We start from the raw sequence: 15,361 nt of genomic DNA, 5'->3' as shown, positions 1-15,361 counted from the left end.
GTCGCGCAGCGACTATTATTATTAGGTAAGCATTATGGATTCCTTTCATGCTTCATACAATGAATACACGAATAAGGATATCTATAATTCGACAAGGATAAGATATCTGTTAAGATTTTTAATTTGCACGTTACTTATACCGTAAATATAATATTGCTAAAACACTTTTTTATAGAAAAATTTATTTTCTAAAGCTATCAAAAAAGTTTAATTTAATTTAAATCGTTCATTGAATTTTGAAAAATTTCATACACTGTTCCTTACGCGGAATTTAGTAATAACTAAGCAATAATTAAGCAATAATTGTTAAACACGAATATTTATGAATAAATTATGTGTATTATAATTTCTTTGTTATTTTCTATCTATCAAAAAAGAGATAAAAATATATTGCGCAACTACAAAAAAATAGTGATTCAAACGAGATAAATTTTATCAAATAATTAATTAATTAATGAGAAACTAAAGCTTGCAAAAAAGGGAGCAAAGGCAACTTTGCCTAAAAAATTCTTGATCAAGCGCTCGTGCAATTTTAGGTCAGATAAGAAAAAGAAAAGAATTTATGTGGAACTTTGATTTTGATGAAGTTAGAGTTGCAAAAACATACAAAAGGTCGAGCGAATTAAATCTTAGCGAATCACTATTGTTAGAATCAATTCATTTTTTAGTGACAACGCAAACAAGGAGATATTTATCAATACGATGTACTTGTGCAAAATACATGCACGACAGACTAATTGATGTAATCTTGTAATACAACTCGCGCGTGTATATAATAATTAGCGCATATATAGAGAGAAAGTTTTCACAGCGTGAAAATATATAAACAGCACGATATAAAATTTAATTTCTAAAATGCAGAAAAAAATCAAGAATTTCTTGCACCGCATTTTTCACTTCGTCATTTAAATAGTAACGTATCAAATGATTTTAATCGCGTATTTTGCTGTTCTGAGAGAGATTTGATACCGGTATCGGTAACGGTCAAGGTAAGTTAGTTAACAAAACTCGAAGGAGGAATGCGTGCGTGTTTTCACGCGCGTTCCGCTTTTCGCCGTTGAATTATTGACCACATATTTACGAAAAGCGAAAGAAACGCCTGTCTTTGGAAAAAACGCGGTGATCAGCAGAGCAAGCTCACACCCAATTCTGCAATAACGGCGAGGAGGAGGGAGTGCACACCTAGGAGAAAGTAAGCCGCCGAAAGTTTCGTTTTCACGTCTGGCCCGGTCCTAAAGTGGCCGGTTCCGCCATTCCGGTCTGGTCGGTGTTTCGACCAGATTGCGAAACTCGCCACTATCGAGACTCGGATTGGAAATCATGGGAATGAATAATTATCATCTCGTGATCTCGTGATCTCAAACCCTTCGAAAGTTCGGACAACGCAATTCTGTTTTCTTTGATCAAGAGGAGTGAGAAACATAATTTTAACCGAGACTTTTTTACCATGAATTTAAGATATTTTTTGATCATGTTGCGATAAAGTAATAACATTATCTGCCCTCTGTCGCCCTCCTCCTAGCAGGGAGTGAAAGGGTCCAGGATCAACAGGTTGCTTGATTCAGTTCTCGATCGACCTTTAGTCAGAAAGCTGTGGCATCTTTGCTCGCATTAAGATCTCTCAACTTGATAGAATGTTCAATATGGATAGCGCTGAGAATCTATTTCGCGCACAAAGAAAAGACGATGAAACGATACTTTAAGTTGATCAAATGAAGAAAATAAATGATCACTTTCAAAGTTGATTATTCGATAAGAAGAATCGCATCTTATATACATCAATTGTATAGCAAAATTAAAAATTTTATCCGATTTACGATTAACTAAATTTTAAAGCGCGATTTTTTTGCGACCTCAAGTCTATAATGATATTCATATTATAATTCATATTCGGTCTTTCGTAATCTTCAGAATATACTAATGTTGCAATTTAATCATAAAAAAAGTTTTCAATCAGGGAATATAAGTATTCGACGAATCTCTCCTAAATAAAGGAAGATAGAAGAAGAGAAGGAATGAAAGAGAGAGAGAACAAGGGAGCTAAAAACGAACCAAGAGACAAATAAAAAGAACGAAGAGGAGAAAGGAATCCTTCCGTGACTCGCGAGAGTCCACGGGTCTCGTGGTTTCCGCGTTCGCACAACAGGCATCGCGTCTACCGGACCGGTTTCGGTGATTCAGTCTCGTGCCTTCACTACGTAACTTATGTAGAGCCCTCCCGCACTCTCTTTTTTTCTGTCCTCGTAGCGTACGACTTTTAAAGAAAAATAAGGGCGATTGATATAATCGATCAATAAATGTAACTTAAAAATGAGTATAAAATAATTACTTGGATATTTAGGAGTTACAATTTTCGCGTTTTTAACGAGAACTTACTAAGCGAAGTGCTAAAAAAACAAATTGATTACAAAGAACTGAAAGATATTTATGAGAAAAAAAGAATCCGATGAGATTTCCTGACAATCGTATGAAGACAGATTTCTCAGATTTTTTTTATGTAAATGAAAATACATTGTAATTGTAACATATTGCTATCTCCCGTGAGAACATTTTCTTTTTATATTTTTCTTTTTCCGCTTCACTTCTTCTATCTCTTTTCTTCCTCGTTTTATCCTTCTTTATCATTTTTTATCGAACCGCTCAGCTACGCCTAACTGCCGACGCTTCCGCGTTCGTCGGAGGTAAAAGAGAGATAGCGGGGTCCTTTTTGGATCCTGCCCACGGACGCCCGGCTCTGATGGCCCTGACCCAAAGCGCGAGACGCGCTTTCGCGGGGTATAATGGTCGCCACGAACATCTTGTCTTCGCTCTCGCAACTTTAAGATGAATATTTACGGCTGCGCTATTATTAGAACTAAAAAGATACTTTTCTTGTTTCATCGTTGCATAAATTATAAAGATATTTCAAATGCAAATACAAACTTCACTTTGCTGCACCAAACCAAGTAGTCGTAAAATGTTCTATAAAATGCTCCTCGCGTCTATTTTCATCTAATAATGGCCTAATTAAGTCGCGACGCCGGTCTCATCATTGGAATAAAACTGAAGCGCTATAAATGGAATGCGGAGAATAATGAATTTGAGCTGCATAATCTATGGAGATCGGCAAGTTTCTATTTTCATTGAATCACACGATGCCTGAAAAGTAAAACGCGCGGATGGCGGTAACCGAAAAGTGAGTCGGCTGTCCTCATTCTCCGCGGAGCGACATACTTCTTCAGGCGCGTTTCAATTGGCCGACCTGTGAAATTAACGATAACGGAGCGCTCGCTGAGTAAAAGCGAAAGTGGTGAAATACCTCTCTCGCGACGAGATAAGGAGACAGCGTTTCAAATCGGCCGGAGAGAGGTGCATTTAGGGAGGGAAGAAACAGCTCGATCTCCTCTCGATAGATGCACGCCGCATGGATGAGAATGGCGTCGAAATTGAAAAGCCAAGATCAATGCATCCGGCATTGGTTCACCGTTAAATAATCGTGCGTCTCGCGACGACGACGCGAGTCTCGTCTGTGGAAGCAATCGCGGCTTGGGAATCTTAGGACGAAGGTTGAAGGAATAAGACCGGAAAAAAGAGGCACGCCGGCCTACATATTTAAAAACGATCGGAGCGTGACAATTAAATTCGTCAAAGCGCTAGACGAGCCGGAGCGTAGCAACAGTGAGAATCGAGAGTAAAAGCCAACGCTGTTCTTCAGCGAGTCCGCGAGTCCGGCGAGCCAGGCGTCGGGAGAAGCGGTAAAATAAGTAGAGACGGAAGGCAAGCCACAGACGCGAGTGAAAAAGTGCGGCGCGATCAGCCGGAGCGTGCAGGCGGGCAAAGCAGGTAGAGGACGGTGGCGTTCTCCGAGCGAAAGGAAGAGAACCGCGCCGGGATCCTGAACATCAGACAGGGACACCGATAACGCTGGCTCGCTCCTAGGTAAAGAGAGACGTCGTCGTCGAAGTGGAGAAGGAAGAAACCGCAGCGATATGCGCGCTCGCGCGGCTTTTGCGCGACGAGTGGGGTCAGGTTTCGGATGTGTAGTGGGAGGTGGGGGCGGGAAAAAGCGGATGTTGGGGCGGAGGAGAGCGAGACGGAGCGTCGACGGGTGAGACAGAGAGGGAACGAGTCTCTCGAGTGGCGAAACGGCGTGGCGCTTGCGACTCAGGCCGGCGTCACATAGAACCCGTAATCCGTAATCCGCACCGAAAGTCCGCAAAAGTTACTAGGGATTGCGTCCGTAACGTTACGTGTGTTTTTTCTCCTTGTGTCCCATGGAGCCGTAAATACACACGTAACGGTATTACTATTTTTTATTTAACAAATTATAATTGTTTATTTGTATTTTATTCATAAGAAAACTACAGAATATATTATAATTTTAACAAAAATTTTAATTAAATCGTCAAATTTAGTTAAATAAATAAAATTAAAAAAAGCATTACTAGTAATAACTAGTAACTTTTAGTAACTTTTACGGAAATTTCATGGAATTACGGCTCCATGGGACACAAGGAGATAAAACACACGTAACGTTACGGACGCAATCCCTAGTAACTTTTGCGGACTTTCGGTGCGGATTACGGATTACGGGTTCTATGTGACGCCGGCCTCACAGTGTCTTTCCGAACGCCACACGTTCGAGATACGCACGCGAGTTTCCCTCTCCCTCTCTTTCTCTCTTTTTCTCTCTCCCTCTCTCTCTCTCTCTTCTTCTCTCCCTCCCTTCTACACCCGTGCGAACTCCTCTCGCGCGCGCGTGCTCTCTCTCTCTCTCTATCATACTTCAGTTATCCTCGCCGAGCGCCTGGGCGCTCGCGTACCTCCGTCTTCCTCGCTCCGTCCTTCCTCGTGCTGTCTCACTGCGCTCACCTCCAGGACGACGCCGAGGCACGTCGCCTGTGCCCTGCCCCCTCTCACCGAGCATGGAGCGGGACCAATAGGAGTGCCGCTTCCGGCAACGAAGGCGCTCCAATCGGCACACGGCGCCGACGGATAGACGCTGACGAGCGGCGATTTTGACAGTCGACAGTCGTGCTACTCTCGGTGTTCGCGGTTTAATCGCGCGCTGGACTTACTAGTACTCGCGACTCGGCTTAAGTCTGGGATCCTGTGGTTCGTGAAACGGAGCCGTGAATCCTGATCGCGATCGTCAACTCGCGCACTCGTCAATTTGACAACTCGCGAAAGTGTTTTCCATTTTTATTCGGATTATTAGATGTTTTCGGATCGGGATTTTTTTCGAATTATTGTGAGTGCAATAAGAAAGGTTGTTCCGATCGAGTCTCCTGGCGAGACGAGAGGATTAAACGCAATCACGTGGTGATTGAAAAGACAGCGGTTTGCTTCGAACAGAATTCACGAGGATATTTCGATTGATTGGACAATTGCTCGACAATTGCGAAAAATTCCAGAATTCTGCTGATCTGTAAAATAGATTCTATGAATATTCGTACAAAAAAGGAACTAGCCTTCAGCATTCAAAAATAACGGTAGATTTGCCGTGCTTGTTTTTAAAGTCAAACCTACTCGAAAAACGGGCGGACAGCCTCGGTGATGAATCGGCCGCGATAATACCGAGTGATTCTTTCGTTGATCAACACTACAAACATCGCACATCGCTCGTCGCATCGCGGATATATCGCGGATGCGAACGCGTCGTTCGCACCGATACGAGTGAAAGGAAGTCTCGGAGGACTCGTTATCCGCGTCGGACACTGCGGGAGAGGGAAGGGGACCGCGAGGGACCGGCAGAGTAATTAAATGCGCGCGTGAGGTAATCGGATGAGCTGCGCTATGGAGTATCAACAATTGGCGCCACCACCGGTACCAGCTGGAGTGTTGCACACCCAGGCGCATCATCCTCAGCATCAGCAGCAGCAGCAGCAGCAGCAGCCGGTGCAGCAGCAACAGCATCCGCACATCGTCGTCGCGCCGGCTCATCAGCAGCCGCAATCGCAGCAGCCACCGCCGCCACCCCTGCCGCCGACTTCTCACAGTCATCAGGTACACCCGCCGCTACCACCCATTCACGACGACAGCACCAGTTCCAGGTGGTCTCAGTATCAGCATTTATGGAGGCAGCATCATGTTTACATGAACGGTAGGCATGCCGCTATCACGTGTCGGGTCTAAACACAAATACGACGTTGTCTCGAAAACGAGACGAAATATCCGTCAATACACAAATTCCGCGGGGGACTGTTGTGCGTAGAAATCGACTTATGAATCAGACGGCATAGTGCGCATAAAGCGCTTGGAAGATTCACTATAGAACTAGCGGCGACGGAGAGGGAGAAGTCGTCGTCGAGAGTAGAAACGCCCACCTGTTGCTTACATTAGCCAGCCTACATTCGATCTGCAACTATTGCACGATGATCAACCGACTACACGCTCACAACAGCGCTCATTTATTTACTCGCGATGTACAAGGCGTATAATTCACGCTAAAAAAAACCATGTCCATGAATAATAATGATATCGAAAGTAGTAAATTTACAAGTCTTAAACTTTGCACTTTCGAAAGCAAAATATACGAAAGATACATGTACCTATACACAGAAACGTGTCGTGCAATAAAATTGCACAGAATGAAACATTAAATTGCAAAATTAATTTCTAATTTTTGCAACTCATTAATTCGCAAAATTACTTCATATATCTTCTATTTCATAATTATTTCCCAAAGTTTGGTGCAACAAAGTTGATTAGTTTCAAAGCTGTCGTTGCGATCATCGTTGAAAAATATCTTTTACCTGCGTCGTTTATCGCGAAACATATCTGTTAACTAGGCGGGTCGGGTTAATCGAACATGGAGCGTGAATGAATCACCCGTCACCATGTATGTAGACGTGTGAATTCACCTATGCATCTATCCTAGTTACGGCGGATTCGACTCAAGGCTCTTCGCATTTGCATCCTCCCACGTCCTCAGCGCGTTTCGCTTCTGCTCGCGTTCGCGCTCTTTCTTTCTCTTTTGTCCATTCATCTCTCTTTGTCGTGTTTCGAGTAGAATTTCCGTGGAAAAACCATTATTGTATAATTTATTTGTGTACGCTTTCAAGCCGTACGAACATTGGATTTAGAACGAAGCGCGCTCTATTCTATTTTCTGCTATTCTATTCTCCCATACGCCTGCTATATTTTAAACGGCAAGCATAACAAATTTACTTGCACAAACAGATTAAATATTTAAGCACGATACGAAAAGGTAGAAACAGCAAAATATTTGCCGTTAAATAGCAAAAGTCTGGTTGTCGATGCGCTCTTTAGCATCGCGGTATCGCGGATATTCGAAAGAACATTTGTCACAAATTCATGGACGCGATCGCATTAATATTCAATATTTGTTGAATATTAATGAAATTGATAGCTCTATTCACGATATCGCTAAAAATTTTGGACGATGCTAGAAGTCGTTTCTACGAGACTAAACAAAAGTCGTTCAACCCGGTTAAATAAATGAAAGTAACATTTCACCTCGCTAAATCACAAGTCTACTTCGATCAGGAATTTCCTGCATGAGTTCTCATCATAATTTCGCATTATCGAACATAAACGCACATCGAGCATGACGTTTCAAGACATGCGTCGAATTTTAATGACACGAGGAAGTACACAATAGCGACAGATGTCATAGCTTTTTTATACTTTTATCTTTATCGATTTTATTTATGTTCTCTTTTCGCTTCTAGCGCCGGCAGTCTTATATTACGCACAAAAGTTATAAATTATTAATCTGTGACATTTATAGAGACGTAAATTTATAGAGATGTAAATTTTCTACAAAATAAAAAGAAAATTGATATCATTAAGTCTTTAATCTGACAAATAAGTTTTTCTGGTGCAGTTTCAACATTTATCTAAAATTTAATATGTATTCAACGCGCAACAAAATCGGTTTATATAGATTATTTTTCGCTTAAAATGTGATTAATTTTGAGTATTTACGAATTAATGCCGATGCAGCTCTTGACTGCACGCTTGTTGGAACAATATCCATGTCCGCGATTCGTCATATTGTCATCGAGCACAATAGATTAGAATCGCGTTTTAGGATGTACAATGCGAGGGATGGGTCAGCCTCTCCTATTTCTAAAGCATATAGTATTACATTGTTATATTGGTTCATCGCTATAGCACACACATTTGTGCGCCAATTCATTGCACGAAACTCTACTTTTCGCGAGGTTTACTAAAAAAAATCACGTGACACTTTTTAGATATCATAATGCGAAGTATGTGATGGAAAAGATGCAAAGGAGCTCAAGAGAAAAAAATGTTTATATAAACGAATAATTAAATTTGCATTTTATAGGAATCAGAATTAGGAATCATATAGGAAGAAACTATTCGAAAGTCTGAAAAATATTTCAAATTTGTGGACGTATCAGATGATTAATGTCTTAAATGTGTAATTGTTTACAAAGGAATAAATTTTTATATAAATTAAAAGAGAATATATTTTTATCTACATTAAACATTTTTCGCAAAGCAGCATTTTTTGGTCATCAGCGATTCTGTTTGCATTTCTGACTGAGATTCTGAATGTATTATTGATTTATCGAGAAAGTGTGCAAATACAACAGCAAATATTAGCAAATATTTTGGACACTCGAATTGATCGTATAGAAAATTATCGGGCGCAAAAGCTGGCTGGAATCGTTGTGACGTAAAGACGACAATCTAGTCGATATTGAAGCGCATCTCGAACTAACGAACACAGTTTCCAAGTTAACTCGAGTGCCGACCTACGACCTACGAGATATCGTTCTCGACCTTGGTGATGTTACACTCCGATTAAAATTCCACTTTAAGAATCGCGGTAGACACGAGTTTTTTATTGGAAAGGAGAAGTTTGATATGTCATCAAACGAAAGAAACAGAGATACACGCCGCAAAAGATCCGCAAATGCCCCGCGCGTCTATGTGTGTGCTATTTATAAAGTATAGTCACAAACAGTATCCGAGACGTATGCAAAAGAGCATACTTGCGTTTTCTTTAATAGGCACAAAGTTGCAATGTGAGATCTTATGCATATAGTCTATTATGCTGATGCATGTACGTATATCGTACATGTGATTCGATAAGACAAATAAAAGTACAAAGTATATCGCGCTTTGCGTGTACATAAATATGCGTATACATGCGAAACGCTTTTTTTTTCTACACGGCAATACCGCACTGCACTCAGAGCACGAGTGCAATCCGCGTGCTCTGCCTTTTAAAGAAGCCGATCCGCGAAATCCGATTTCGCCAGACAGCTTCGTGATCGCTAGAGACGATTATTCGGATTACTTGTTCAATACTCACCCTGATCCGTTGAGTATTTCTGACGAATCTCTGGCGACGTTTGAAGGTCCTGTAACAAATATTAATTGTTAATTACTCAAAAACGTTGCTTTTTATACACGTAACAATATATTTGTTTAATTATTTGCATGTGATGCACGCATGCACGTGACATGCGGAGGCTTTCTTTCTCAATCCTATTATACAATTGCAAATCTGCGATTTAGCGGAAGCCAGGCACATACTCGCCCGACTTTTAACAGCATTGTTAAGCTAATGACTAATAGCTAACAACTGACGAATCGCTTTTATCTTTCAGGTAAATTTCATTAGCGAAACAGTAGGTCGAGTCAAATTTGTATGCTAAATCACTCGAATCACGTAACTATTAAAATTTATTAAAATAGAGGATTTAATCAAACGTGCTTTCTTTCATCAATAATCTGTTATTAGTTGCCAATTGAACCGAATAAGCGAAAATTGTATTCGTGGGCTTGCGAATTAGCTAATCGTTAACTATACGTCAGACGAATAATTATACTGGCGCCATACGCCAAGATAATTTTGTAACAGAGAGAGCGCATTGTGTAAATTTCTTTTTTCGAACTGTTCGTGCAACAAATACTGTGACGCTTGCGAGAATCTTAAGTCAAGACAGTACATTTGCGATTATACTTTTCGACAAAAGCAAAATTGCAGGAATTTGGTATTCAGAATTATGGAAGTCCATGTTGCTGTCTAACAGCTATCGTCTCATCGTTATCATCTAATATGTAATGGCTTAAAAGTTCGAAGTTGTGATATATACGGTCATATTTTTTTACAAGTATTAATAAATCTAAGCAAGAGACTTCAATAATATTATTAATAAATATTTGCAAAGATCACATTATTTTTTACGTGATTATTTCCGGTTTAATACAATTTAAAAAGTAACTTTCCTAGAAATTTTGATAAACCGGAATGCAAAATCCATCTTTTGGGTCAAATCTGGGTTTGGATCGATGACTGGCTCGCGAACCTTCCTGTCACAATTGCACGTTAGCATCGACTGTAATCTAGCTCTCACCGATGATGAATTAACAGTACATAAATCAAATTCTCTCGTTATCAGACGACCCGACAGTATGATATCAAAGTCTTTTCTGAGAGACCCCGATGATAAACTTTTCTCTGGCTCTGTACAGTCGACTTTAATATCGATACATTCTCGATTATATCTTATAACATTTCATTGCAGCGCAGCAAAATGGAATAATAATTGCAATAGTCGTAATTTGAATACTTGTGAGCCCGTCAATGCAAAATACGCTAAATCCCGTTATTATTCAACCATTCAAGGTAACCTCGCCGACTAGGTCAGCAAGGCCACGGCTGCCTTTCGATAGCTTTCCGATCACTCCTATCGCTTAAAATCAAATCTTGAAATGTGTAAATGAATCTTGTATGCGCGGAATACTAGCGCTCGGCAATAAAATACTACAAAATTTGCAATGTAATAGAAATGTAGATTACATGTAGTTGCTGATTGCTCTCAGACAGTATTCTAATTAATCCTAACAGTATCCTGTTGCTTCAATATTGTTTAATGAACAGTTTGTTCAATAAATATTTCTTCAAATTTGTTAATCGAGTCAGCCATTCTGCCTGTCAATCAAAAATCTTGGCGGAAAGTTGTAATCTCGCGATTGTAATTTTCACGTATACCATCACGTGTAGGAAAAGTGCCCGATCTCACTCGTCAACATCGCGAGACTGTTTCCATAGCGCGAACCTGTGCGCATAGTGGAAACCTGGCTGTTCAACCTCAAACCCGGAAGACAGCTGGTATTGCGCACGGTTCTCGGCTACATCGTCATCATTGCGTCGTCGTCATCGTCGTCGGCGTCGTCGGCGAACGTTGTGTTGTGCAGGTTGTCGGGAGAAAGTAATCACGTGCCATTCTTGAGAATAGACACCTTCGCGCTTTCCGCCAGCGATTCTCATTATTGCTCGCGAGATCTCGTCGTGTGTGCATAATTGTTCACATCAATATTTCTTATATCAGCATAGTAGTAAAATTTTGCAGTAGAAAAGGTAGAGGAATTTTACGGCTTATAATAGAAGCGTCGATGGAATTTTTCTTAAAAAATTAAAATCGTAGCTTTATATTTTGAATAATCTATTTGAATTATTTCTTCTTCTAATTTTTAAATCATCTTTAATTTGCAGATAAAAATACATGCTTGCTAAATGTATAAATAAACAAAAGTGCGATAAACATAATGTTAAAAAAATGTACTATCCGTTTCGCAGTAGAATAAATCGTGAAAGCGAAATCGTCAAAAAAATTTTGAAACTTCCTAGATACGTAAGCACGCAGACAACCGGTTCTGCCGCTGCGGTCGACGTGAAGATATACTAGCTCCTATAACAGCAAGATGAAAAAATGGTTTGATGGCGATCAACTCTTGGAATCGAAGAACGTTCTGTGATAGCAATCGAGAAGTCTTCCCGTTTGACGAGGAAAAAATTTTGCGATTAGAAAAAGAAGTGTGTATGTGCATTTGACATAAATATCGCTGGTAATGCTGATATAACTATCGCGAGTTGTTATCATGGTTGCTTTTAAACATTTGAATTTCTTTAGGCAAGAAGCGGACAGTCTTTTCGTCGTCATAAATAAAAATATGAATTTTTCTTTGATAATTATTTAAATAAATGCTACATTTTGTTTAAATGTAAATTTACGCTATAAATTACCTTATAAATAGAAAGTATCAAATTTTGCAAATTACGAATTTAACATTGCCATGAGATTTTCATGAGATTTTATATAAAATTTACTCAGTGCTTTCGATCATGTATTAAAAAAACTTTTATCCATTTTTGCTACTATTTAGAAAATTACATCTTTGAGCACGCTTTTTAAGCAAAGCGGTAAAAATAATTTTGGGTAGTATTAATATATGCATAATTAAGTAATCTTTATATGTTAGTAATATCAGGAAAGATCTCTCGACACGCAGAAAATTATAATTTCTTAGATATAAAATAGTAAAGATTATTCTACTCTACTTATTTGATCACATTTACGTCCGCGCATACAAATTACTAGCGAAATTACGAGTTAGTTCAGAATTATTACGCGATAAGAAGATGAATGTTAAGTTGAAATCCTTGTACGTAGCCTTTAATAACGTGAAAATAATTCAAACGGGATTTGATCTCATTAGTCGGCCAGTATCATCGCAATCGTTGGACATGAAGTTTTGGTCTGCATAAAAACGGCATTCAACCTGCTCGAGCTAGAACTAGTTGCTGGTGCACTTCATAAATCAATGATAAATTCTCGGTCGGTCGGTATCCCAAGGTTTCGCGGCGTATAGCATGTTTCGCGTATCGGTCTCGGCAAAAATGTTAATATTGTTAATAGTACTGTATATTTTAATAGCGTTAGACTGTGCGAAAATTTAACAAAAGCAATTTATTAGTGACAACATTGGTAGAAAGGAGATCGATGATTAAACTGAAAAATTTTGCAGATTACAAGTTGATGTATAATTTTTGAATCGTAAAAAAAGTCAAACTTTTGTGTAATAAGGTTTACAATTTTTTAAATTTGCATTTGAAACTCCATTGTGAAAATTGTGAGAATTTTATTTGGTTAAATATTGTATAAGTTTTTAATTCATAAAAATAAATAAAAGTGCAATAATGCGAATATATGCGAAAGATTGCGTTTAGTTTCATTTAATCCGCTGTTTTTCTTTCGCACGACGTTAATCGACAAGAGAGGAAATCTGCCGCTAATCCCGGCTATTATCGTTATTACAGGCTGTCTTGCCATCAAACGTGTTCTTTTTAGAGCCGCGCGAAAACCGGAAGATCGTGATTCGATAAATCGTAATTCAAACGAAGCATATAACGAAGAAATAATTTCAATATATTGCGCACGCGTACAATTTTACATATTATACTTATGTATATGTTATTAATTCTCATTATCTAAACGTTTATTAAATGCGTACGGCACATTTTATACTAATCAAATATTGTTCAGTTTTTCGATTTTGTTACGTGTAAATAGAATATACGATTAAGTAAAAAAAATCATTTTAGAAAACTGAAGAATTGGTGCTTGAAAAAGATTCACTGAAAAGATACATAAAATTTAAGTTTCTTAAGCGATGAAAGTTACAATCAGCGGAAGGGTTTGCTCGCACGAACCCTTCCTTCTTTCGATACGTTCGAAAAGTAATTTAAAGACGAGTTTCTCTTTTCGCACCGGAAAAAGGAACAAATGAAGAACGGGAGAAAGAAAGGATCGCGCTGTTTACGAGAGAAAGGCGAAACGTCAGAGAAGCGTACACGTATGTGCGTGTTCGTATGAGACATATGCCCGCGGATATACGCAATCGTTTCTGCGTCCCCGTTATTTCGGTGAAAGTGAAAGTCACGCGGCACGCGACTTCCTACTCTGATCGAGCCTGCTAGACAGATAATTCGTAATGCGACAAAACTTTTCAGAGACTATAGCATATTTCAGAGATTTATTGTGCTATCAATGATTAATTAAAAATTTTTCAAGCTTCATATGCTTAATTAAGAAATGTCGCATATAAAATAAGAGAGAGTATTTTTCACTAAAATTTAAATAAATTTTTTATTTGATAAAAATTTTTTAATTTAATTTGATATTATGTTTTATATTTTACACATTCTTTAAACTTTCGCGAAGATTGCTTCGACATCGTTAAGTAATATATTTATTAGTTTAATTAACATCATTGTTTCTGTATTTGGTTGTTAGCGGAAGAAGACATGTTGCAATAATTCTTTCAAAGGCTTCAAAAGTGTCTACTGAAAGTGATTGTAACACCGAGTGCGCCGTTAAAGAATTAATAGCAATTGAGACTCATTTAAATTAATGAAAAGCGAAACTTTCTCTATTTCTCAGTGAATCCAGAAATGTAAATGATGGTCATGGTCTTCGCATGGAAACAGTCGAAATTGAGAATGTATGCGTTCGTTAAAAGTGTGGCTATGCCAAGACTTTCCACTTTCCGAATGTCACAATCATTGCTTGAGTCGAAAAAAACGCAATGCCAAGCCCCTCGAACAGACAGGAGCAATATTACTATTCCATTAACACAGCTGCACTACTACGTAGCTGAAATAGCATTTTGTTTATAGTAAAGACATTATTGCGAGGAGAGTTGCGTATCGGGTTTTGCCATTATTTATCTCTCTGCAAAATAAACCACGAAATATTCACAACGACGACATCTTCCGCGTTCCAGGTCTCTATTATCTTTCCGTTTGTTGATCGTTTTTTTACTTGACTCTGGTAATTAATGAAGGAAATGCGCACGATCGAGCACGATCGCTCGCGCAGCTTTCCAGCGATATGGAGCAACAGGAAGAAGGAGCTGGAAGCCAATCTTTCGTTGCCGACTAGGAAGTCTCGCGCGAAACACGTTTCGTCTTTTTCTTTTTTTCTTTTTTTTTGCTGAGTTTATAAACTGATCATTTTACTCTCGATAGGCAAGTACTCAAGCAAGTAGCGTTATACGGATCTTTATTTCATCGGCGCACTCGACTTAAGAGCGCATCAATTTCCGCCTGATTTCACTTAGAAGATTTATAGTATCTTTCCTATCGGCGCGAAAAAAAAATTTGTAAGAATCGATTATTATTCTTAACAAGATATCGTCGAAACTTTTACCCTATACATAAGTTGTATTCGAGATATCGCCATGGAGGGCTGACATTTGGATGGCCTCCTTTCTCCAAGTGGCACGTGGATTCGCACTTTTCGGCACAGCAATGAGAAAGTTGCCGTCAGATATGCCGGCCCGCCGTCGAATGGGATCCGGCCTTATAAAATCCCTTTTTTCTGATTCAATTCCGGAGCTATACGTTTTTAAATATATCCACTGCGAGAACTTCTCTCACGCCCGGCGTATATTTCGATGCTTTTACTTGAGTTTTAGTGCAAGATAAAAAATCATTTCGTAACGACTTGCAAAAGAAATGCTCAAGCGTCTCTAACGTTATTGAAATTGTTAAATAAATAGGAACAGTTTCGAGCGTTATCGAGCGTATTCT

The 15,361-nt window shown here is 39.1% G+C and overlaps 1 protein-coding gene and 1 long non-coding RNA gene across 14 annotated transcripts in view; one reads left to right on the top strand and one right to left on the bottom strand.

Annotated features, from left to right (window-relative positions):
- Pdp1 (PAR-domain protein 1) overlaps positions 1–15,361 on the top strand; it is a 67,894-nt gene that overhangs the window by 31,181 nt on the left and 21,352 nt on the right. The window contains exon 1 of one of the 13 annotated variants that reach the window (XM_012362760.2): positions 4,774–6,082. The exons of 11 other annotated variants lie outside the window; for them this stretch is intronic. In XM_012362760.2, the coding sequence (XP_012218183.1) occupies positions 5,764–6,082 (319 nt within the window). In that variant the 5' untranslated portion in view covers positions 4,774–5,763. Of the gene's footprint in view, positions 1–4,773; positions 6,083–15,361 lie in introns of those variants that run through there. One more of the 13 variants, XM_012362767.2, reaches the window with a different exon arrangement.
- LOC137000197 (uncharacterized) overlaps positions 1–15,361 on the bottom strand; it is a 57,800-nt gene that overhangs the window by 34,907 nt on the left and 7,532 nt on the right. The window contains exon 2 of the long non-coding RNA XR_010890489.1: positions 9,293–9,341. This is a non-coding gene — a long non-coding RNA (uncharacterized lncRNA). The remainder of the gene's footprint in view (positions 1–9,292; positions 9,342–15,361) is intronic.

Source organism: Linepithema humile, chromosome 1, assembly GCF_040581485.1.
Source record: "Linepithema humile isolate Giens D197 chromosome 1, Lhum_UNIL_v1.0, whole genome shotgun sequence".
Classification (NCBI taxonomy): Eukaryota; Metazoa; Arthropoda; class Insecta; order Hymenoptera; family Formicidae; genus Linepithema; species Linepithema humile.
The sequence above is the reverse complement of the archived record's forward strand: the minus strand, read 5'-3'. Positions and strand labels throughout refer to the sequence as shown.